Here is a 24,931-nt window from a genome sequence, read left to right as displayed (position 1 = left end):
GCATCTGAGATTTTGGTTTTGGTTTAAAAACAGGCAAGAATTAGAAAATAAAGTGCAGACTTAATGTTAAATTAGTTATTAACTGCTAAAGTTCGGGACCTGCTTGATGTTTAGTTACTCGAAACCGGTCTTCCTTGCGCTGACTGACACATCTAAATCATGCACACAGGTGCATGGTTTTAAAAATATCTATTTTGACGAGAATTCTTGCAGAAATAATCTGTTATGTCGTAAGTAAATGTTTGATATGTTGGGGGAAATATCTGGTGTGTAACATTATATTAGATCCTTGCATTAGATCTTAAAACTGTCTGTGTCTCAATGTCAATCAATCAATAAAAAAAGATAAAAGTTTAACATATATTGATATTGTTTTTGACTTTCTGTGTGCCGAATCTATAAGTGAAGAGTTTCGTTGCAAAACGAGATAACCACCGTTTTTTAATTGTTCAGAAATCGCGTTTTTTTGGTTGTGCATTCCAATTAATATCAACGCAACTGCAGTTGGTTTGTTTTGATTTAAACCTTCACAACTTAAAAAATACAGCTAAGTAGCACCATAAAACAAAATAATAACATGATAACATAATAATAAACTGAAATGTTTTGACAAAAATGTTAAAAAATGGATTTATCTCGTTTTGCAACGAAACTCTTCAAGTATAACCAGTGATTTTAAGGTATGGATGCTGTGATTTTGTTTTTGAACCTTAAAAAATATTTAACAAAAAATATTTTTGCTGACTCTTTCACTAATAATAAACATACATTTGCATAAAGCATCCATAATTGTCGATTAAGTTGCGATTAATCATGAGTGACAATCATGCGATTAATCTAGATTAAATATTTTAATCAATTGACAGCCCTAATTTTGTTATAAAAAATTGCGCTCCGTACTTATAAATGTTTGGGTTTTTTTGCATTTAAATCAAGGACTTAGTTACATTACAAGAATGAACTATTGGAAAACCCATCTGTTTACAAAATTAGCCAAAGGCATTTCAAAGCCTTAACAAAAAGCTTTAGCTGATTCAGGATTCATTTCATCTGGATTCATTTCAAGCGTAACCAATAGGAACATAATCTCAGAATGTATTTGCTTAGTAGTAATTTGAGTGCATTGCAACAAGGTAACATCTGTTGTATTGCTATAAGTTAACACTGACATTTATAGATCAAACTGTCTGCCTGTGCTGTCTGCAGATCGAGAAGGGCAAGCTCCACGGCTGCATCGATGTGGGTCTGTCCGTCATGGCCATTAAGAAGAAAGCCAAGTGCATTGATCTGGATGCTGAAGAAAACATTTATCACCTGAAGGTATCACAACAGTTACTATAGAGTATTAGAGTATTATAACTTTCTGCGGTCAACAGAAAAGCATTAGTGGAGATTGCTGCATCACTTACTGTACTTTTACTGAAGCTTACCAGGATGTCATGATGATCTATAGATATGACCTATGCCGTTTTCTGGCTGGTGTATATGAGCAGGAGTTTTCTAGTTTAGTTCATGCATTTGCAGAATAGTTAAAATGGATAAAAACTGGTAATCTACATTGATGTATTTAATACTGTAAATTTACTTTCATTTTATTTACCTTTAAGCATAAAATAGATTTATTTTTATTTCTGTGATGTTTGATTTCATGAATACGAGGTAGATCTCTCAAATACAAAGTCGTGAGTTTGTGTCCTTCATCCCAAGGCATTTTTAACTTTGGACTACATATTTGTTTGCAGATTAAGTCCCAGGAGCTGTTTGATAAATGGGTCTCTAAGCTCCGTCACCACAGACTGTACAGGCAGAATGAGATCGCCATGTTTCCTCACGAGAAACCTCTCTTTCACTCCCATTACCCCCACACCTCATCTCCCACCACACCTGACAGTCAGTCCTTCAGAAAGGTATTACCACGGGTATCTAGAGGGTTAAGGGGAGACAGAGGTCAATGCAATTGCTTTACTGAAAAAACATTAAGGTGATGTTAAAGCAATATTCTGGGTTAAGCTTTATTGACCAAATGTCATTGCAATAAACTACTGCTAGGAATGAGTGGCTCAGGTTTATTTGGTATAAGATCTCAGATCATTTCAGTCTGACTTTAATAATGTGGTACATTTAAGCACAGATTGTGTCACAATAAGATGTTGTTGTTGGATAGGGCAACACAAACTATTGGCACAGAAAACTGCAGCAAGGATTGCAGTTTAGGGACTCTGGCGAACCTTAAAGATGGGGTGCGTGATTTTTGAAAAACACTTTAGAAAAGACAGTCGGGTCGACTACCAAAACACACTCGTAGCCAATCAACCTTTGCATCTTAACTGTTTCTTATTAGTACCTCAGAGGTGGATATTGGTACCAAATGTATACATGATATTGTACATATTAGGACCTTTTTAAGGGGTACTGCCCCAGTGACAAATTGGGATAATTTTATGACAATATTTTACAATGACAATTCAGTCTACAGAGTATGCCAGAGTTGTAAATTAACATAATTGTGCATGTGACAGATACAGTCTTGAATCAATCTTAAAGGCGGGGTGCATGATTTTTGAAAAACACTTTGGAAAAGGTCTACTAATCAATAGGGATGCACCGAATCCAGGATTCGGATTCGGCCGAATACTGGGCTTTTTGACGGGGTTCGGGTTCGGCCGAATCCTAGATTTTTTTTCCACTGAACCGAACCCTAGGCTTGCGGCCGTTGATTACACACATCGGGTGCTGACGTGGAGATGAGCTTTTTCTTTCGGTGAGCCTTAGGGGCTAGACACACCAAAACTTTTAAACACGGCTGAAAACGCCTTGAGAAATGCCAGCTGTTTTTCAGCCGAGCGCTTGGTAGCTGTGATGCTTCAGCTGTGAGCCAGTTGGTTGCTGTGGTAATGTCCCGCCCCTCCTCCACTGTAATTGGACGGCCGTGTGAAAACTGACATTGACGAGCGGAGCTTCTCACTCAAAGTTAAATATAGTTTTCAGCGCGGAGCTGCTTGCTTATTGGAAAAACGAGCGTGTCGCAACGCATCGCTTTCATTATGCATAGGCTTATGGTAATTGTCAAAATAGTTTTCCAACTTGTCATCCTGGCATAATGTACAGTTAAATTTAAATAAAATGAAAAATACATTGCTGTGGACGTTGTATAATTCATTAATGTGTTTTACTGTGTTAATGGAATAAGGATGCAAGTAGGATTCGGTATTCGGTTTCGGATTCGGCCGAATATTAAACGCTGGATTCGGGATTCGGCCGAACCTAAAAAATCTGGATTCGGTGCATCCCTACTAATCAACATCGTTGCTTTGGTTGCGTATGTGTAGTAGAGGTCTTTTCGGGTCCAAAAAAATTTACCCAACCCGAAATGACCCGAATCACTTTATACCCAAACCCGACATGCATAAATAATTTTTTTAAAAGAAAGACCTGACCCGAGACAAACCCTTAAAAAATTAGACCCGAGTCTGACCCGAACTAGTGGCAATTTTTTTAACCTGACTGGACCCGAATGTAAACGGCACTGACGTGTGTGCATTCTGCAGACCCACACGCAGCAGTCAGATAGAAAGAAACTCCGGTGGCCTTGCAACCAATTTGGCGAGCTGCTCCATTTGTTTTACTTTGTTATTTGACGACGACACCAAGGTAAGCGCTAAAATGTACATTTAAAATTGACTGACATGTCTGTCTTAACAAAAATGAACCTACCGCCAGCCACACAATGTCGGACATTTACGCACACACGCGGAAGAGTTTGGGTCTACTCGGGTCCGTTTGGCAAAAACACATTCATTTTAAATTACCCGATGGCACTATTATTGTACCCGACTCGTGTCCGAGGCACATGTGAAACTTTTAGACCCGAACCGGGTCGGACCTCGGGTTTTCGGATCTAATTGGACCCGTGAATACCTCAAATGTGTAGGGCGGGTCTATCAAAAGAAGGTCCTGATTTTATTGGGGTAGGGGCGTGTTGTTTACATTGGCTTTCAGAGATCATGCACCCCTCCTTTAAATCTTCACACACACAAAGGACGTTTTGATATAGTCCAGCTTAAAAACTATGGTGAACATGGAAAAATTCTGTTTTTGCCACAATATCAACTTTACTAACATGTTAACATTATAATGGGAAGTGTTTCTGAGAGTCTTCTCTCTTTTCATTCTTTCTCTTCAACTCATTCTCTCTATATTTAGCGGGCATCTCTCGCGAGGCAGTCCTCCTTTCCAACGCCTGTATCTTTTACAAGTCAGGCTAAGGTGACCGCTTGGCTCCAGTCTTCAGAAGACATGGACAGGTGCACCAAAGGTACACACATACACACTGTTATGAATCCATGTCATGCAAAAGAAGCTGATGTGTTCAGATTTTCACAGCACACTCTTTATGGCTCTCTCTCTCTCTCTCTCTCTCTCTCTCTCTCTCTCTCTCTCTCTCTCTCTCTCTCTCTCTCTCTCTCAGAGCTCTCTGTATGTGAAGCTCAGCTGCTGGAGCTCAATCATTTGTTAAGAAGCATGGAGGTGTTGCACCGCACCTATTCTGCTCCAGCCATCAACGCTCTGCAGGTTATCAGGCACCCAAAAACTAAAATATCTACACTACACTAAAAATGCTGGGTTATTTTCAACCCAGAGTTGGGTCAAAAAGGGACGTGCTCTGCCCGTTGGGTTGTAATTTAACCTATGCTGGGTTGTTTCAATCCAAAATGCTTTTAACACATTGTTGGGTGAGATATAAACATTTTTGACAGATGGGCTTGACCATTTTTGACCCAGCACTAGGTTGAAAATTACCCGGCATTTTTATACTCCACCTCTGGATAAAGACACCTGTTTTTTAAGTCCCCTATCAACATGTGCTTTAGCTGTTATAAAGTTAACAAATGATGTCATTTGTAATCATTTATGTTCTAAGTTTACTTCGACTGATGTTTAAAAATGTTTCATTTTGTAAAGTTGCTTGCCTCTCAAAATGGCATTTATTGTCATCCAGGCAGCAGTGCGTTTGTTTTTTTGCCTGGAGTCTTTCAGTTGATAGCACACTTTCAGCAGGATGGCATGATGAGTTTTGTAGTCGCAAATCGAATTATACCACATAACTGCTGTAACAGATGACACATTATTCAGTACGCTGTCGCCTCATCCGACTTTATGACATTATGGAGAGTGCTGTTTTATTGTAGACAGACTTTTTCCTCTTTTAATGCAATGCAGGGTATTGCTCTGCTGAAAGGTTTACATTGCAAAGTGATGAAAATAAAATAAAATATGTTTTGTGCTGTGCAGGCTTCAATGTACGACAGTCCGAAAAAAGAGAAGAGACATCAACGGAAGTGGCGCCCCAAGAGTTATGCGAAAGACAACAAAACAACCTTACAAGTCAGTGTGTTAACTTACAACCATCTAACCTAGTAATTACACACATGCTCTTTGGATTATGTACCACTGTCTACATTTCTGTATAAACTGAAATGCGTTGCTTCTGGTACATATCGCTGCATCTTTCATTTGGAGGTAGTGTCCACTAGATTCTTCATGCTTGTGTGACTTTAGCGGATAAACGTCATTGTCAGGATTGATCGTGTTCAGCTGAGGTATGTCAAGAACTTGTTGTTTCTAGGAAGTGTAGTTGCACGTCACAAAAGTGACACTAAGGAATGATCAAAATACATCTGTATGTATGGCTGTGTTTTATTCAAATAGCAAGGACAGTTACAGGCGCTTATGTATATTGGGCATAAAGAAGTACTATATAAATGACAAAAATCTACACAGATGCATATATCTGCTTCGTAGCTTTATGGACAGTATGCACCTTAAGCAACATATTTTAGGTTATGCCAAATTATAGGCAGATAACTATTGCAAGTGAGCTAGGCACAATTCTAAGTTTGCATAGCAGTCATGTATTTTTATTATTAATGTGTAACATAATCATTTGCTAATGTAATGCATGAATTGTGTGATGATTAAATAACTATATCTGCCACTATATCTGGTGGTACCTAGTTGTCACTGGGACGGTACTTTTTAAAAGGACCTTGTATGTCACTTTTCCATTGCATAGTACCTTACGGGTCAGGTCGTGTCAGCTCACCTTACTTTGGCTTGGTTAGCTTTTCCATTGAGTTTAATACCACTGTAGAGTAGGAAGGATTATAGGCGTGTCGTTATATTTGCGCTGCCTACTGCTGCGACACCATACAAAAAGTGGGAGCGAGCATCGTTGGATTGCAGTGATTCCCATACATTCATTTATTTGTCAGTCCACCACAAATAGATGTTTGCAAATCTTGTTTATCACTACCAATGACAGTTTCTTTACAAACACCAGTGGCATCAGTCCACATGCTCCGCTGAGCCTCATTTAATAAGTTGCAAAAATGCAGTGCATACATGCGGATGTGCTGCCACAAACTGCATGTCTGGAAAACACTGGTATGGTGTTTCTGATTCTCAGCCTGTGAATGTTTTTCACCGCTAAAAGTGAGTTTGGGAACTTACAAAAATCACAGATTGCATCAGGTTTGCTCGAGACGGCACAAGCACGAAGGTAAAGCTAGTCTTGCATTTAGCGATGATGCTGATAGTGACGATTCTCTCAGACCAATCAGTGATCTACAGTTCTTTCACGTCACATTTTAGCATCAGCATTTTAGCATTAGCTCAGCTCGCTTGGAACCCCCAAAAAAATCAGGTACTACTTATTGTACCCAATGGAAAAGCCCCAGGTGAGATGAGCTGACCCGACCCGTGGGGTACTTTTAGGTACCAATACACCTTTTAGGTACAAAAGTGTACTTTTTGAAAAGGTACCGCCCCAATGACAACTTTTGTACCTTCTTGTATCTTTTTTCTAAGAGTTGCTTTCTTCATTATGTTACTAGGTTCCAAGCTGCATCTCTTCAGGATCTATCCGTCTCCATGCGTCGAATCCTAACCTCTCTTCAGTCGAGCTGATCAGTGACAAGAGTTACCACGAGCAACTGGACTTGCCTATAGATGTATCCAAACTTCAGGAAGACTTCTGCCGCGTCGCAAACAACCGTAAGCGCTACAAAGTTTACTAGGTTACTACATCTTGAAAGTGAAGCCGCTGGCTCTTTGATCGCCCGCTGGTGGCTGGCTGCAGTACAAATCATAAACCCCGCCCTCTCCATGCAAACGAATGGGACTAAATAAATAAACATTTACACTTCCAATCAAATTTTCTGAAACATTGTTTTGGTCCTTTAATGTAGTTGTTATCACGCTAATATGTTCAATTGTTCATTTTTGTGATAAGTTTCATTTTAGCTAGTAATTAGATACTATAGAAACGGGGCATATCGTTATGATTGGCGTGGTTGAATTGGGCGCACAAGCGTTTGGGCAATAGTTACTCCGGCTCTGGCTCCACGGACGATTCCTTCTGCGCATGCCCTGGCTCCAAACTAACATTTTTACGTAACATGGCAGTGCCTATGGTCAAATATTTTTGGCTTCAATTCATTACAATGGAAGGAAGCGACATTGCGTCGTCCATCTTAGTCTCAGTATAGACAAATGATGCCTTATCTTTCAAATTCATATATTTTTGGGGGCTCAGAATAGCTTATTACCATATGAAATAAGTGTAATAAGATTTGAGGGACAACCCAGCACTCAGAAAAATGCTAAAGCTGTTTGTGTAAATTCTCTTGAGAAATCTGAAAATCATCATCTCTTGATCAGATGGTGTTTGATTAGGGTTGGACTAACTAAGCTGCAGTACAATGGCCCTTCGGGATTAGAATTGAATAGCCTTGCAACAGACCATGAAATTATCCATCTGGTCCTAGTACAAGATAAGGGTGAAGTGTTTATTTCTTCATCACAGGTCAGATGGTTTTACATTGTAACTGTGCCATAAACTCAAGCCCCAGACCCAGAGTTATTTTTAGGAGATCACTGTAAGATGCTGAGTTTAAAAGAGTTTTAACATTAACGTCTGTATATTTAACTGTTAACATCAACTTTCACTAAATATTTTTTTCTAGAGGTCCAACTTTTCTTATTTCATTAAAATAAAAGAAATACATTGGCAGGCCACCTGGCAACTGCCAAATACAACTACCGGTAACAAGAGGGTTAACTGGACGAAGTCCCATGGTGTGTCTCAATCAGCTCCCTTGTTCAGTAGTCAGGGCACTGATCGTCCATTTTAAGGGCTGTCTCAACTGGAATGGCGTTCCCTAAAAATTCCCACAATGCAATGCAAAAACCAGTGAGCATCGATGATCCCTATGTTCCCTTACCAGAAATCACGTGACCTTTCTGAAGCTCGCCAAACGAAAATCACGATCCAACTCAATAAACTTTATAAAGACAAACGTTTGTTTTAATTTTAAATATAAACACACATCGCTACACAGTAAGGGACCACAATCTACTCAATATTTAAAATAATAATATTTAAAATTGTAAAAAATATATATAAATATATTTAAAATGTAATTACATTCCTCACTTTTATGCACAGATATGTAAGAGAATAATGAGAGCGTTTTTCACAATGTACTGTTTAAAATTAAGTCAGAGAGATGTTGGTTTTGCCGGTTATTGATGAGTAACAGCCGTGAGTGATCACAACGCGCTTAAGCAGCCACGTGACAGAAAAATAAGTGAACATTGTCCCAATGTCAAGTGAGCTTGGGTGCTCCTTACCAGTGCCCGAACCTGTGTACACGATATACTTATTCACGAGCTAGGGAACGAATTGAGACACAGGGCCAGCCTTTATTTGGTTAAAGGTGGTGTGTGTAAATTTGACCAGCATCTAGTGGTGAGATTGCGAATTGCAACCTACAGCTCACCCCTCAATTTCTTCAAAGTGCATATATGGTAGCCGCCACAAGACAAACATGTTGTCGTCTGAGACAATGTAGGGAAGAAATGCGCCCTGTAGAACAGTTTGCCAGTTTGGGGCTCCTGTAGAAACATGACGACGACTTCCATGTAAGGAGACCGACGTGTATGGAGATAATAACGGCTTAGGTAATAAAAACAATACAGTTCATTATGTAAGGTCTTTATACACCACTGATAATATAGTTATGTAGATTATAAAGCATTTTTGTCAAGAGATCCTTCTAAAAGTTACACAATGCACCTTTAAGCTGACCATTAAATATGTTAAACAAAATTGATTGCCTGGCATAACCATCTAGGTGAATATCAGCACGCTGGTGTTTTTTTTTTTTTTTTGACTGCATTCACTGAATTGATATTCATTGAAGGGATTTGGTGGTCCCAGACTCGCTGTAAAGTTAAAAAGTGGAAAATCATTTTACTGCAGGTGGTCATATATCATAATGGTGCAGCCACAATCAGAGAATCAAAGCAAGAGAATAAAGTAAAGTTTCAAGATGCTTTTGTGATGCTGATCAAAGCATTGCAGAGAATGCCTTACGTATACACGACACATAATGATAGATAAACAGTTGTAAAGTAGTGTAGGTGAAGGGGTATAGTGGTTAAAGCTCATGAGGGCTTGAAATCAAACAAACAAGAATGCAAAGCTCAACCATGGAGGAAACAATACTATCCTTTGCATGCATAAATTGTTTTACATCGGTCATCCGTCCATCAGTTACAACAGGAGGGCACATGTTTCTGTGTGCATTTGTTGTGTGATCCTTAAGCTTGTGTGATGTTTGGTATTTTGAATTTGACAGCATCGCTATGTTCTCTCCGCTGTGCTTCACAGTTGCCTTGAAAACTTGCCGTCAGTGTGCAGTGCCCTTTTCTCTTCTCATATAATGAGTTTAACTCATTCAGATACGATTTTCCCAGAAGTTAGTGATGTTTTAAATGCAAACATTCAAAGCATAATTCCTACCTCGCAATTACACCATACAGTCACATACTTGGACATTTCACCTTATACAGTACAATAAACTTTTTCTCTTTCCCTGACAGCCTTTTTTTTTAATTGCCAGCGCCAACATTTTTTTATGATTTTCTCAAACGTTTGATACCTTACAGAAAATTAGGGATGCTCCGATCAGGATTTTTGCAGCCGATACCGATTACCGATTTGTTGTCTTCGTGATCGGCCCGATGCCGATTCTTCAAGCTGATACGCAAGCTCTTTGATGACTGTAACTGTTAAAATTTTTTCTAGATAAAGTAACACCACAGATGTTGCATTTGTTATATTACTTACTCTAATTAGGTATATTATTGTTTTAATAGAGAATCAAATAAATAAGCACAACAAATATTTCTTCTGCAAAGAGAAATTTAATATGCATTTAAAAAGGCTTATGTCTGTTTAAAGTAATGAAAAGTTAAACACAAATAAAACTTTAAAATGCATGCAAATAATAAACATTCGGCATGAGGATGCAGTTGTCCGCGATAGATATGTGTTGTATATGCTGTTTGATGGGGATGTGAAGATGCGTTGCCCTGTTAGGACTGGAGTGCATCCTTATAGAAAATACACATATCTCTGTAAAGGCAAAGAAAGAAATCCAAATCTGCACATCACAAATGAGCAACGGGTTGTAAAAATGGTCTCTAATTGCTATGATTACAAAAGTAAACAGAAAGATTGTTTCATGTGATCTGCAAATTTAGCGAGTACCGATCAAGTCTTTAATGCCGTTATCGGCTGATACCGATCTGTGGCCAATCAATGGGAGCATCCATACAGAAAATGTTCATCTTTAAAGCAACACCAAAGTTTTTTTTACCTTAAAATAACATTTCCAAAAAAGTTGTTCATCGACTCGAAACAGGGTGAACGGCACTTTCACATTCGCTTTGCAGCCCTCTATCGGCCAAAACCACACTAAAGAAGTTTTTAACCGTCGGGTTGCGGTCCTTTAGTTTGAGTAAATTACTTACGACAGTGGTAATGGACAATTCTGCTTCCAACCTGTAGGGGGAGCAAAGAGCAAAAACTCTTTAGTGTTGCTTTAAATATATAAACATACAATATATCAAAATGAAAGAACAGACTTAAAAAAAAAACAGTTTTATCCTATCTTCATTTGTTTTTTTTAATTAAATTTCAAATATGGGTAGGTTTCTTCAAAAATACCACATTTCGCACAAAAAGCTCAAAAAAAGAGATAATTGCATTTTTGTAAAGGAATTTGTTAAATATCAGATTCAGGACGATGATCAAAACATACACAGGGTTTTTACTGTTTTTGGATCAGTGGATGCTTCAGTGTTTTATAAGCTGGGTAAGAGCACCACCTAGTGGATAATAGCAGAAATATGGATTGCCGTAAAAACTTGTCATTGGCAGGGAAGCGTTTTCTCTTGATTGATGAGATAACTTGTCAATGGCAGGGAAAGAGTTAAAGATTAAAAGTTACTGTCAAACAAGTCTCAGCCTCAGACGTCACGCCCACAGATTGTTGGCTAAACGTCTGATGTTTTTCGTACACTTTTCTGGAAACCCTGTGGAAATGTCAAAGTCATCTTTGATTGGCTGAAATAAACCGGATTTCCAGGAGACGGGAGTGTCGCGATTAGTTTCGGTCCCTGGAAAACAAAGCTCTGACGTTCCATTGAGGAAGAGAATCAGTCGTGTTCACGTGGATAATAATGAGCAGTTAACATGATCAGCTAAACATTGGATACTCAAAAATATGCAAAGTTTGCGGCATAGACTCTCTAAAAGACATCCAAGAGTTTTGCTTGAGGCAGTTAGTGGAGTCAAACAGTTTGGTTCTCCTGAATTGCTTGTATGTGTTAAAAAGTGGAGAGATATGCTTCAAACAGACGTTTAACGGGAGCGTCTCATTGGTGTGGCTGTTGATGAAGTGCACACCGTTGTTGTATGGTGAGTAATGTTGTTTATTTAGATGCTATTCGGTTGGCTGGTTATTTCAATAACTAACTTGTTCCCAGCCGGCTCGTTATTGTGGGGAGTCTGAAACGTGACGCTAGACGAAACAAACTGTGATTGGTTGTTTGACATGTCGATCAAACAGCTCGTGGGCGGGCTTTTTCTAGAAAAGGCAGCGAAAAACACCTGACCTTCAGTATTGAAGGTCTGGCTACATAAGACTACTATCACACAAACCATCCTTATAACTTAACTCTTTTCGTTGCAATTTTTGTTTCTGATACAGTGCCTTACTTAGTAAATGCTTGATGCACAAATAAGTGTTTTAACTTCTCAAAAATCATGGAGCCTTTTGTTAGCTGATAGCATGTTTAGATTTGGTATGTTTTGTCCAAAACCTGAAATGGTACTCAAACAACTCTTTGTATGTTTCCAGTTCATGTAACCATGAAGTCAGCCCTGAGTATGCTGACAACAGAGAAAGAGAGATTCAGACACGTGCTGGAGCATGAGCCCTGTTCGTCCCCATCCGCCCAGCTCCTGGGATTGAAGAGTGCCCTTTCTGCTGTATGCTTACACACACACACACACACACACACACACAAACACACATACACACACACACACATCACCTCAGTACTCAGTTTCATGATCTTTCTTTGTCTTTGCATTCTCTAAAACTAACCACCTGTTAACAATCTTTTTGCTTCTTGCCTAAATGTTTCCTTGCATTGGATGTTAACCAGCAGCTGAATATTTTCTGCACCTGAACATGTCACGCTATTAATATATTTATTCAAATAAAAAAATGACCAAAGCATATTTTACATAAACAGTATGAGAGAAGATAATGTTTTTAAAAGTAATAAAGTGCATAGATGTTTTGTTTAGTATAATTGTGTATTGAGGGTAATGTATCTAAAAAAAAAAACAATAGAGTTGCTCCTCGCAGGAACAGCATTAACATAAATTAAATCGTCTGTGCTAAATCTAGTTTTCGAACACTGAATTATGACTCATTTTCCAAAGTGAGTCATGTTATTGAGAAGCAGACCTCAAGTCAAGCACTTCAGAGAGAATAATCTGAACTAACATCTGAAAGAACTCCAGAAGAATCTGTTAGAAGTCCAAAGTCTGCGATCCAGCTTGATCCAAATAATTTATTGATTGAGACTGAGAACTGTATGTTCTTTCAAGCTCTTGTGTAAAGGGATAGTTCACCCCAAAATGCCATTTCGACTTTAATTTTCCATGAATGCCATAAAAGATGTTTTATGTGTTATGAGCTAACGTTAGATTCATTGTAAACATGTGAGTATTTGCTGATTGCTTTCTCAGGCTGTAACGCAAAACGCTGAGCTGCGAGAGCGGCTGTGCAAGATTCACGCCGAGTCGCATCTCCCTGAACCCTCTGTACATATAAACCTCAGCCCTGGCCCCCTACAGGTGGGTGTGGGAATTTGCTACCGTGAACCCCCAAACCCCCACCCCTTTTTAATGGAGGTTTAAGGTTTATGCTAATTGAATTGACAGATATTCATTGGAGAGGCTGAGTCAAACTCTCTAGCATGAGTTAATCATGTCTCTGGGTAGTACACACTCAAACCCTTATGCACGTACACTAACAAGCTTACATATAACTCCCACGCTTCACTCAAAATCACTGCTGTGTTTCTGTAGGATTACTCTCTCAATAACCAACTTTCCTAATTGACATTCTAGTCAACACAATGCTGTTATGCTTATTAGCTTGGCAAGCTCTGCCACCTTATGTCTTCCTCTGTTGTCTGATTGATTTATAGCAACTTATGATTGATATTACATTTTTTCCTCATTAGAGTTATCCACTGGGTATTACATGACACGTACAGGAAATGTTCTTCCTGATTTTGTTTCCTCTCAAAATCGAAAGAGAACACGAGACATTATAACATTATAATAGAAGTTGATAAGGTACAAGAAGCCTCATGTCTTGTAACTGGGACTGTATTTATAACACAATATAATGCAATTTATATTTTAATTTATTTTAATAATTAAATATAAAAATAATATTTAGTTTCATTATTTTTGTAATGTACCAGAAAATAACAGAATGTTGCAACGTCCTGTACAATGATACCCAGAGGAAAATATTACTGCTTAGTGTAGTGGTTCTCAAACTTTTCAGCATGGCCCGCCTTTCCTGAGTAGGGTGCATCCCTTAGTGCCCCCAAACAAAATCAATGGCATTAAACAATCTCAAACTTAAAATTTGAATTAAACTTAACATATTAAATTATACAGTTCATTGATGTTGGTTAGTAGTCTTATTTTCTGATGTTTAATTATACAGAATTTATGATTAATTGATGTATTTAAAAAAAAAATGCAGCCCAGTCTCACGAAATTCTCACTAATTTTTTATTCTTTTTTGTGATCGTGTCACGAGTTTCTGTTTGTGTGTCATTGTCGCGTATTGGTTACTCAACTGTTTTGTCCTATTTTCTTACCATTGTCACTTTGGTTTAGGGTTGGATTTACATAAATGACATCCTTACCCAAACCCAACTCTAACCCTAACGCAAGGCAACAATGTTTTAAAGTGCCCATATTATAAAAAACTTACTTTTTCTGGGTTTTCGGGTGTTCTTTTGTGTCTCTGGTGCTTCCACACGCATACAAACTTGGAAAAAATCCATCCATGCTGTTTTGAGTAAGATACAGGTTTCTGAATGTCCTCTGCCTTGAGTCTCAGATTGTTTCAAAATCAGCTCCGTTGTGACGTAACTAGCCTTGTCGTCACATTCCGTTTGAATTTTCCCTCCCACCACCCCACTACCCAGGTCTCCACCCACCAGGTAGCTAGAGAGCAGTCCCTTCGCTGATATTCTCTATACCAGTGGTTCCCAATCCTGGTCCTCGAGGCCCCCCTGACAGAAAGTTTTAGATGTCTCCTTATTTAACACACCCTCATCAGCTTGTTAGGGAGACATGTTTACCATTTTTGAAGTTGGCTGATAAGTTGAATCAGGTGTTTTAAATAAGGAGACATCTAAAACTTTCTGTCAGGGGGGCCTCGAGGACCAGGATCGGGAAACAATGCTCTATACTGTTATCATGTCTCACGGAAATAACAGCGCTATTTGGATATTATGTATTATACTTTTAAAAACAAAGTTTTAACGCGTGTTTATGTGTTTACTGGAACCTAAAGTGTAATCTCATATACAATGTGTTACGACGTAAATAGTCCTCAGATTGTAGGCCACAAGACGTTCATGCGAAATCTGATGTAAACAACAGACTATATATCTATAAAATGGTCATTGGATGTATTTCATTGGACTTTCATGGATTATTCACACATCTGAAACAGACTGTATTCGATTTGCGATTGTTATATCAACACAAAGGTAAGAAGTCACGTTTATATTCTGCATGTTGTCATCTGGACTTCTGTCACAAAATACAACATTTATGATTCTAGAGCATCTGTATCATAAAACGGAGACCATACATTGATGCTAATCCCGTAAATTATACCTTTTAAACGATGTATAGTCATGTTAATATTATTAATGTTTGAAGACAGTAGGCTATATAGTTATTGTTATCAGTGTAAACTGACGTCATCCCGCCCACGAATTGGTGCACGTCGAGTGGGTGAACTTGTGTGTGTGTTTTCGCATTCATTTGCCATTGAGAACGACGAGGTGGCTAACCGCTATGCTAGTTAGTTTGCAGCGTGGTTTCTCCTGCAAAGCCAGTGACCAGCTACTGTAGTTTTCAAAAGTTAAAAGAAATATTTAACTGCTTTATTTTACAATTCTGCATGAACTTAGTAAGTAATAGTGTTTTACCAAACTAACCAGGACCGGGCCTTACCGACCTGGCTTTTCCTACGAGCCTAACGTACGCCCAAGTCTCTATCACTTTCCCAAGATACTGCGGACCTCCCATTAGCTTCTAGCAATTAGCATGCTGTCCACAAGCAATATACATCCCCCGCCGGGTCTTAGTTTGTGTAATTTGCAAAAATAATGTGTTTCAAATGTTTTATAACAGGAATATGTTAGCGTTGTCCAGGGAAAAACGGGTGTATTGTTGGTATTGTTGAGACTACTACATCACAATTTACTCTCGAATCATTGTGTAATGAGTTTCATCTCCTGGAATGTACTTATTAGTGATACTTTTTTGCTTGATTAGTCTGTTGGCAATACATAAACCGTTAATAATATATTATATATAAAAATAAACAGTCTGTACTGCTCGCGATACAGTTGTGCACGCGCCACGCGCACATGACGTTAGAAGTGGGGCGTGGCCAAAGGAGCTGCAACTCATAAATATGTAATGACCACCTCAAAACGGCACAATCTGAAATGTACTGAAACAGAGGCTACTAGAGATGGGTAACAATCTTTTCCTACAAGCTATTTCGAGCAAACAACTTTTGAAACATGTTTTATAGAACTCATACACCTATTTAACTAACGCAAAAACCAAATCTACCTCTAGACCAAAGCGACAATGGTTTGAAAATAGAAAAAAAACTGTTGAGTAACCAACACGTGACAATGACACATAAACAGAACAACCCCCCCCCCCCCCAAGAGGGGCCTGCTCCACAGTTTGAGAACCACTGGAGTAGTGGTTGCTGTCAGTTCTCAGTTGTGTTTCTTAAAATAATCTAGATTTGGATACATGTAATGAGAAATTCAATGATATTGACTTGTAGACTTGGCAGATCTGAGCTCAGTTTGTGAGCTCAGTTTCAATTTCTTTTGAAACCTTAATAGAGACATTTGTAAGATTATTTTTTTTACCAATAGGCTCAGTAAGGAACTGTACTAAAGTGTTGCTTTAAAGTGCAAAAAGAGATTCCCCAATGGGCAGCAAATAAAATCTTCTTCCAGCCGAAAACATTTAACTCTGTTTTTGTGACTTAATCCAGCCGCAAGACTCCAGCGATGGTTCCCGCCCACTTGTTCACCAGTTATCCAATGAGAGCAGAGCTTCCATTACAGAGTCTCTTTCAGAGTTCTTCGATGCACAGGAAGTTCTGCTGTCAGCCAGTTCATCAGAAAATGAGGTGAGGACGAAGACCAATTACAAATTATCAGGAGACCAGCTGCCTCTTTAATTCAGCCAGACACTAAACTGAACACCTATTAGGAGACGAAGGAAGGGAGTAATTATATTAAACATGTAATATGTGCCACGGTTTGACATTCCTCAGCTCTAGCTCAGTCTGCGTCGTGACACAGATCTGCTCATGGGAGCCGTTGTAGCAGAAGTAATATGAAAATTGAGATAATGGTTTCCTTCTAAAAATACCCATGAAAGTGTAAGGAGGTAAAAAATTTGCCCCGGTGAGAATTAGTACCCCGCTAACCCACTGAAACGTGTTGCCACATTATATACAAACATACTAAAGTCTGCTTCATCTAAATATATGCTTTATTAGCGGATGCAAAGAGATCTCATGTCTTATATGTTTTTAGCATTTTTAATTGGTAGATGATCAGTTGATGGACTAACATACATTTATTAAACAGCTGTTATGATGATGATGTGTGATTTCCTGATAGCCTTCAGAAGATGACTCATATATCAGTGACATCAGTGATAATGTGTCCATGGATAACTTCAGCAATGAGACGGAGAATGAGAGACTCAATACAGGTGAGAATCGCACTTTCCCCCCTCAAATCATTCAGAATTTCAAATTCAAAACTATATTGCAGCAGCTATTTGACAGAAGTATGTGGGTTTAGTATGTTAAGGAATGGCACAGATAAGCTGTTTTAACAGGGCCAGCCCTGCTAATATAAAAACAGCACTGGCAGCATGGCTGAAAATGCGATCTGCAATAACTAAATAATGCAATATATAGTATGTGATATAATAATGCTGTAAATATGTAACATCCATATGAACTATATTAAAAAAAAATTATGTGCGAGTCTACTATCTGTACAGATGGAAAACTTTTGACTATACAGTAATACAAACATTCAGTTATTGCAAATTGCATTGTTTTATGCATATCGTGATAAACAGTATTTGCAGTATTTCAGTCATTTTGATATATTGTGAAACCATATGTTGTGTAATGGGTGTGATGATGTCATCGTTACATTAATGTATTGGGCAAACACTTTAATCCAAATACAAAGATGCATTTGTATCAGTATGTGTGTTCTCAGGGAACCAATCATGCTTTATAAATAATGCAATTCTTTACTAGTTGATACTCTACAGGAACAGAAAAGCAAAATTATTCATCCAGCTTATCAAACTAGGCATTGCTCGTCCAGGTTGATCTTTTTAGAATTGATTGCTGTTGTGTCTTTAGGTTTCGTAGAGAATGGTTGTTCTCGGGAACAGCGGCGGTCCTGTCTTCCCTCCCCCAGTCCCAACACCAGCAACATCAGCCTGTGGCACATCCTAAAGAACAACATTGGAAAGGACCTATCGAAAGTAGCCATGCCCGTTCAACTCAACGAACCCCTCAACACACTGCAGAGACTGTGCGAAGAGCTGGAGTACAGCGAACTTCTCGACCGGGCTGCGCACACACAGGACCCGTTCGAGCGCATGGTAGGACATCAAATAAAATCGATATATATATTATCCTAATGATTTCTGGCAAAAAAAAAATATATATATGATAGCATCTTGCAGTTGATGGAGATTTGTGGGATGCACATTCAGGGCATGAAGCTCCCGTTCCACCACATCCCAAATATGCTCTATTGGGTTGAGATCTGGTGACTGTGGAGGCCATTTTAGTACACTGAACTCATTGTCATGTTCAAGAAACCAATTTGAAATGATTCGAGCTTTGTGACATGGTCCATTATCCTGCTGGAAGTAGTTATCAGAGGATGAGTACATGGTGGTCATAAAGGGATGGACATGGTCAGAAACAATGCTCAGGTAGGCCGTGGCATTTAAACAATGCCCAATTGGCACTAAGGGGCCTAAAGTGTGCCAAGAAAACATCCCCCACACCATTACACCACCAACAACAGCCTGCACAGTGGTAACAAGGCATGATGGATCCATGTTCTCATTCAGTTTAGGCCAAATTCTGACTCTACCATCGGAATGTCTCAACAGAAATCGAGACTCATCAGACCAGGCAACATTTTTCTTCAACTGTCCAATTTTGGTGAGCTCGTGCAAACTGTAGCCTCTTTTTCCTGTTTGTAGTGGAGATGAGTGGTACCCGGTGGGGTCTTCTGCTGTTGTAGCCCATCCGCCTCAAGGTTGTGCGTGTTGTGGCTTCACAAATGCTTTGCTGCATACCTCGGTTGTAACGAGTGGTTATATCAGTCAAAGTTGCTCTTTATCAGCTTGAATCAGTCGGTTCATTCTCCTCTGACCTCTAGCATCAACAAGGCAATTTCACCCAAAGGTCTGCCGCATACTTGATGTTTTCCCTTTTCACACCATTCTTTGTAACCCTAGAAATGGTTGTGCGTGAAAATTCCCAGTAACTGAGCAGATTGTGAAATACTCAGACTGGCCCGTCTGGCACCAACAACCATGCCACGCTCACAATTGCTTAAAGGCGGAGTCCACGATGTTTGAAAAACGCGTTGGAAAAGGAGACGGGCCGACTACCAAAACACACTTATGGCCAATAAAATCAAATCAAACGCCGGGTTGCGTATGTGTGGGGCGGGTCTATCAACAGAAGGTCCAGATTCTATTGGGGTAGGGGCGTGTTTGTTTAGGTGATTTCAAATATCAACATTGGCTTTCAAACATCATGGACTCCGCCTTTAAATCAACTTTCTTTCCCATTCTGACATTCAGTTTGGAGTTCAGGAGATTGTCTTGCCCAGACCACACCCCTAAATGCATTGAAGCAACTGCCTTGTGATTGGTTGATTAGATAATTGCATTTATAAGAAATTGAACAGGTGTTCCTAATAAACCTTTAGGTGAGTGTATATACACCTATCCAACTTATGACTGGTTTTGTCATCCAGGGTCACATATGGGAATATAACAAATGGGCTAGGTTCGAAAAAATAGACACTATTATTCCTAACAATCTTTAAAAAGGTCAAAATAAGCAAAAATGCAATTTTGACCAAGTACTCATGTCCACGTACTCACACTTAGAGTAGACTTTGTTTAGCTAAACGAATCGATTTGTGCCCCTTCAATCACAGTCATTTTCTCATTTATAATGTCACAGTGCATTAGCCTTTATTAGCCTAATGTGATTGTCCATGAGCTTTTAAAAGCCCGTCTGATCCTAGATCAGTATTACTCATGAGTGCATGATTATTGTTCAGAAATGATCTTTGCTGTCTGGAAATGTGCACTATACTGTATCCAGTGACACTCTGAGCAGCGTCAATGTCTTTTAAACTGAGAGAAGATCTTTTTCTCTTTTCAATGAAAGCTGTAGCCTTTTAAATTTTCATTGCACTAATGCATGGGTCAGTAACATAGTGGTTTGGCTTTTCAGTTTGTAAGTTCAATGAAATTGCACGAGACAATGGCAGTGGGAGGGATATGAATCTCACTAAAAATCTAGTTGAAAGTCCTTTGATCTATTTGCTTTTGTGAAACGCATTCCAGGGCGTATAATACATGATTTATCGTTACAGTATTTATCTTTGTAATCTTTCATAACCATTTTAAAATGAATTTCCTTCTTGGCAGACATCACCAATGCAAACAATTGCTTTATATTAATTTACCGGTATGGCCAGATACAGTAGCAATTTAGCCAAGACTTTGGTTAAACATTAGGCCAGGTCCTGTCCTACATTTGATTCCCAAGACAATATTCTGTCTCCTTTAAGCTCCAAAAGTAAAATGCATTGCGAATGTCATTTCATGCAGAGTTTTCAATGTCACTGGAGATAGAAAACAGCTGTAGCCACTTAGGTAGATCAGAAACAATGTCGTTTCAATATGAAAGTCAAATGAAGTGTGTGGTTCCCTAGACAGACAACATCAACTCAGTATACTACCAATCAAGCATGCTGTGTTTTCTGTGCATGGTGTACATCGCAACGTTTGCCGTGTCAGGCTATGCTTCCAGTTACTACAGAGCAGGAGGAAAACCCTTTAATCCGGTGTTGGGTGAGACATACGAGTGTGACCGTCCAGACAAAGGTTTTCGTTTTGTGGCCGAGCAGGTAGGACACTAACTATAATGTCTATAAGCATTGTATCTGCGAACAGATGTATGTGGATCTCACGGCTTCCCTGTTTTCACCCTCAAGGTCAGCCATCACCCCCCCATATCAGCGTGTCATGCCGAGTCTAAAAACTTCATCTTTTGGCAAGGTAACACCACAGGAATAATGCCATTAAAGGGAATAAATTAACACCCACCACCTGCATGGGGCAGGAGATCTGTCTTAGATTTTTGTTTAATAAATGCTTTTGTTTAGAAGCAATGACACAGCATGCTTGATTATATTTTGATCAAATATATAATAGGGACACTTCTCATCTTCCAGCTCCTCTAGAGTTAAACATTTGATTTGTATCGTTTTGGAATCCATTCAGTTGATCTCCAGATCTGGCGCTACCACTTTTAGCATAGCTTAGCATAATCCATTGAATCTGATTAGACCATTAGCATCATGCTCAAAAATGACCAAAGAGTTTCGATATTTTTAAATCTTGACTGTTCTGTAGTGACATTGTGTACTAAGACAGACGGAAAATAAAAAGTTGGGATTTTCTAGGCCGATATGGTTAGGAATATACTCATTCTGGCGTAATAATCAAGGACTTTGCTGCCGTAACATGACTGCAGCAGGCGCAATGATACTACGCACTGTCCGAAATTTGTCCCCTGCTATTGAAAGTTATCAAGGGGACTACTTTCAGGCACTGCGTAATATCACTATGCCTGCTGCAGCCATGTTACGAACGCAAAGTCTTTGATTATTACGCCAGAATGAGAGTATAGTTCCTAGCCATTTCTGAATAGAAAATCACAACTTTTAATTTTCTGTCGGTCTTCATACATGATGTAACTACAGAAGAGTCAAGTTTTAAATAGGAAAAATATCGAAACTCTTTGGTTATTTTTGAGCGCGACGCTAATGGTCTAATCAGATTTAATGGATTATGCTAAGCTATGCTAAAAGTGGTACCACCAGACCCTGAGATCAGCTGAATGGATTCCAAAACGGTAATAAATCAAATGTTTAACTCTAGAGGAGCTGGAAAATGAGCCTATTTTTAAAAAAGTGGAGTGTCCCTTTAATTTCATGTGTTCAATTACTATTAATAATTGTAATTATTACATTACTTTGCAAAGATAATTGACTCTGTGTACTTGAGTTTAGTTAAAGGAATAAACACAGAGATAACAGGATTGATCGGGATTTAAAGCAAAACTCTGCAGATGTGATGCTGACTATGTTATATGTATGACTGATTTAGATGTAAGGTGGAGAAATAAGTTTTGGGGGAAGTCCATGGAGATTGTTCCTGTTGGCACTACACATGTGGTTCTCCCTGGGTAAGTTCCTCTCTTAATTTATTACACAAACAATGTTTCGGGCACAAGCTGTCTCTCAGGTCTTGACAGTTGTACCCTATTTAGTTTTATTTGTCATGTGATCATAATGTGAATGACAAAATGTACATTGAAATGCTTTGTGTGAGGCTCAGGCACTCTACAGCAGAGTTTAACACAAACAATTTTAAAGACATGTCAGAAGTAAAAAATTAAATAAAAAAGAGAATATAATAGTAGTAAGATATAAAAATCAGGGTTCCCACGGGTCCTTGAAGTCCTTGAAATCCTTGAAAGTTTGTGAATCTGGGGGGGGAATTCAAGGACCTGGAAAGTTTTTGAAAATCTACATACATAGATACAGGTCATTGAAAGTGCTTGAATCTATTTTATGCAAGAAGTTTTCTAGAAAAAAATCCATATTATTCTCTGTGAAGTGTAGGATATATCATAATATTCTAGACTTTTTAAGCACACGTGCTAAACTGTTCGCTTTAAATGCTTATATCTTCTGTATGCGAATGTTGATTCATACCAAAATGCTTTTTTGCATAGTTGTGTTTGACACATGAAAATATCTCAGGTTATAACTGTTGTACCCTGAGAAGGGAACAAGACGCTGCGTCTCCCTTGCCATACTTCCTGCGTCCCTGTAATGCCGTCTTTGGCAATATTTCAGATAGCAATATACTTCCTGGCTCCCGCGTCACCCTGTCTTTGTCGTTAAGCCTCACCATTGGTTGAATTTGATATACACATTTATTACACGGCTCTCTGGAATGCTTGATTCTGATTGGTCAGTTGAGACATTTGCAGGTTCGTTCTTTTCAAATAATAACCGCTCCAAAGAAATAACGCATAGCCGCTTCGCGTCGGGTCCTGATCACACTGTCGGTGCTTATTTCTCGATAACTACCGGCTGCCTCTACATTATTCCTTACTTAGACGCACTTACTTCTGGAGGCGTCCCCAAAGTTTCACCGCAGTGACGCAGCGCGAGTTCCCTCGAAAGAGAACTGTAACAATATATCTTAAAAGGTAACACAATGTAACTTTGCTCTTACTTGAAATGTGTCCCCACATTTAGTCCTTGAATTTGAGGGTATTGGACCTGGAAAGTCCTTGAAAGGTCCTTGAATTTGAAGTTGACCAAGGTTTGGAAACCCTGTAAAATATGTAGTATTTACAATTTCAAAAAAAATTATTTTCTTTGAAAAATTTGAGAATCACTCCCCTAAAGGGACTTACACCTAATTGTACTTTTTAAAGATATTTATATGTTATTGTGTTTTAAACAGATGCGTGTTTTTAATCTCAAAGAATTTGGAAAAATTCAGAATTTAATTGACAGTTTTGTATTATGTATCAGTTCTGGTGCTTTAGAACCTGTGGCTAGACCACAGTACTGAGAACAGATTGAAGTCTGGGTAATTGGGATTTTGAATGATGGCACTGTCTGAATTTTAACATCTGCTGTGGCTGATGTCTGTGGTCTTGTTCTCATTAAGCAACAGAGCTCTAGTGGTTTTATTAAAACATCGAGACAGCAGACTGGGGCACGAGCTTTTGAAGTGCGTACAGCAGCCAGTTACATGTGATGACATACAATGGTGTCTGTGCTGACTTCCTTTTCACTCTTTAAAGGAACCAAAGATTAGATGAATGTGGCTCAGTGATCCCTGGCTTATTATGAGGAACCATCTTGGGTTGCTCAGTATTGAGTCACAGAACAGGTGTAGATGTTAGGTACCATAGTTGACAAGATAGAGAACACGATTATCAATGTCTGTCTAGAATACTTTATCCTGATTGGTCGGTTGCATTCTGCAGATCCACCACTTTGTATAGCTCCTACATCGCTGCATTATGCATTGTTGTTTCTTATATCACTATGTGGTCGTCTCACATAATAAAACATCAAAACCCAAATCAAGAATTCACAGAATTGTTTATGTATTTATCTCTCCTGGTTTTGGCGATCACTATGAATGGAATAAAGTGACTTCATGCATCCACAACATTTTAAGTGGGCAGCGCTGGGTCGAGCACTACGGTGAAATCTCCATCAAAAACTCCAACAGTGAGAAGTGCAAGTGTAAAGTCACCTTCATCAAGGTGAGCTGCCATTGCAGCATCAATACAAGCTCATCCACGTGACTCGTCATCATCACCGCCAGATAGAGGGAGGGTCTAAAAACGGTCATCACTTTGCAATTCAATTGCATTTAGTGACACTAGAGGAAATCATAAATGTCACCTTTAAAAATCTAGATCCATTAGATTAAAATAATTCATTCATTTTCAATGTCCTACAATGTCACAAACACAACAAAAGCACACCCAAAATTAAAATTCTGTCATGTTCCTCATGTTCTTCAAGTATTTTTTTCCTACTATGGACGTCAATGGTGCATCTGTTCCTGTTTAATTACGTATATCTTTCTTTTTGGTTTAGCAGAACAAAGAATTTTATTCAGGTTTAAGGGATAGTAAATAATGATTCAGAGTATTCATTTTTGTGGTGAACTAATGGTTCTTTTTAGTCATATGAAAATTAAGGAGGTTGGGTGAATATATGTACTATACAGTAAAAGGGTGAGATA

General features: G+C 38.8%; 1 protein-coding gene across 3 annotated transcripts in view; it reads left to right on the top strand.

Annotated features, from left to right (window-relative positions):
• The window catches only part of osbpl3b (oxysterol binding protein-like 3b), a 75,743-nt gene that overhangs the window by 46,900 nt on the left and 3,912 nt on the right, over positions 1-24,931 (top strand). For 2 of the 3 annotated variants that reach the window (XM_073871940.1, XM_073871941.1), the window contains exons 5-19: positions 1,207-1,320; positions 1,743-1,907; positions 4,204-4,315; positions 4,469-4,572; positions 5,293-5,385; positions 6,894-7,053; positions 12,270-12,400; positions 13,172-13,279; positions 16,773-16,910; positions 17,410-17,503; positions 18,177-18,423; positions 20,853-20,988; positions 21,076-21,139; positions 22,253-22,331; positions 24,299-24,443. In XM_073871940.1, the coding sequence (XP_073728041.1) occupies positions 1,207-1,320; positions 1,743-1,907; positions 4,204-4,315; positions 4,469-4,572; positions 5,293-5,385; positions 6,894-7,053; positions 12,270-12,400; positions 13,172-13,279; positions 16,773-16,910; positions 17,410-17,503; positions 18,177-18,423; positions 20,853-20,988; positions 21,076-21,139; positions 22,253-22,331; positions 24,299-24,443 (1,890 nt within the window). The remainder of the gene's footprint in view (positions 1-1,206; positions 1,321-1,742; positions 1,908-4,203; positions 4,316-4,468; positions 4,573-5,292; positions 5,386-6,893; positions 7,054-12,269; positions 12,401-13,171; positions 13,280-16,772; positions 16,911-17,409; positions 17,504-18,176; positions 18,424-20,852; positions 20,989-21,075; positions 21,140-22,252; positions 22,332-24,298; positions 24,444-24,931) is intronic. The other variant, XM_073871942.1, reaches the window with a different exon arrangement.

This window comes from Misgurnus anguillicaudatus, chromosome 10 (genome assembly GCF_027580225.2).
Source record: "Misgurnus anguillicaudatus chromosome 10, ASM2758022v2, whole genome shotgun sequence".
NCBI lineage: Eukaryota > Metazoa > Chordata > Actinopteri > Cypriniformes > Cobitidae > Misgurnus > Misgurnus anguillicaudatus.
This window is presented reverse-complemented; position numbering and strand designations above follow the sequence as displayed.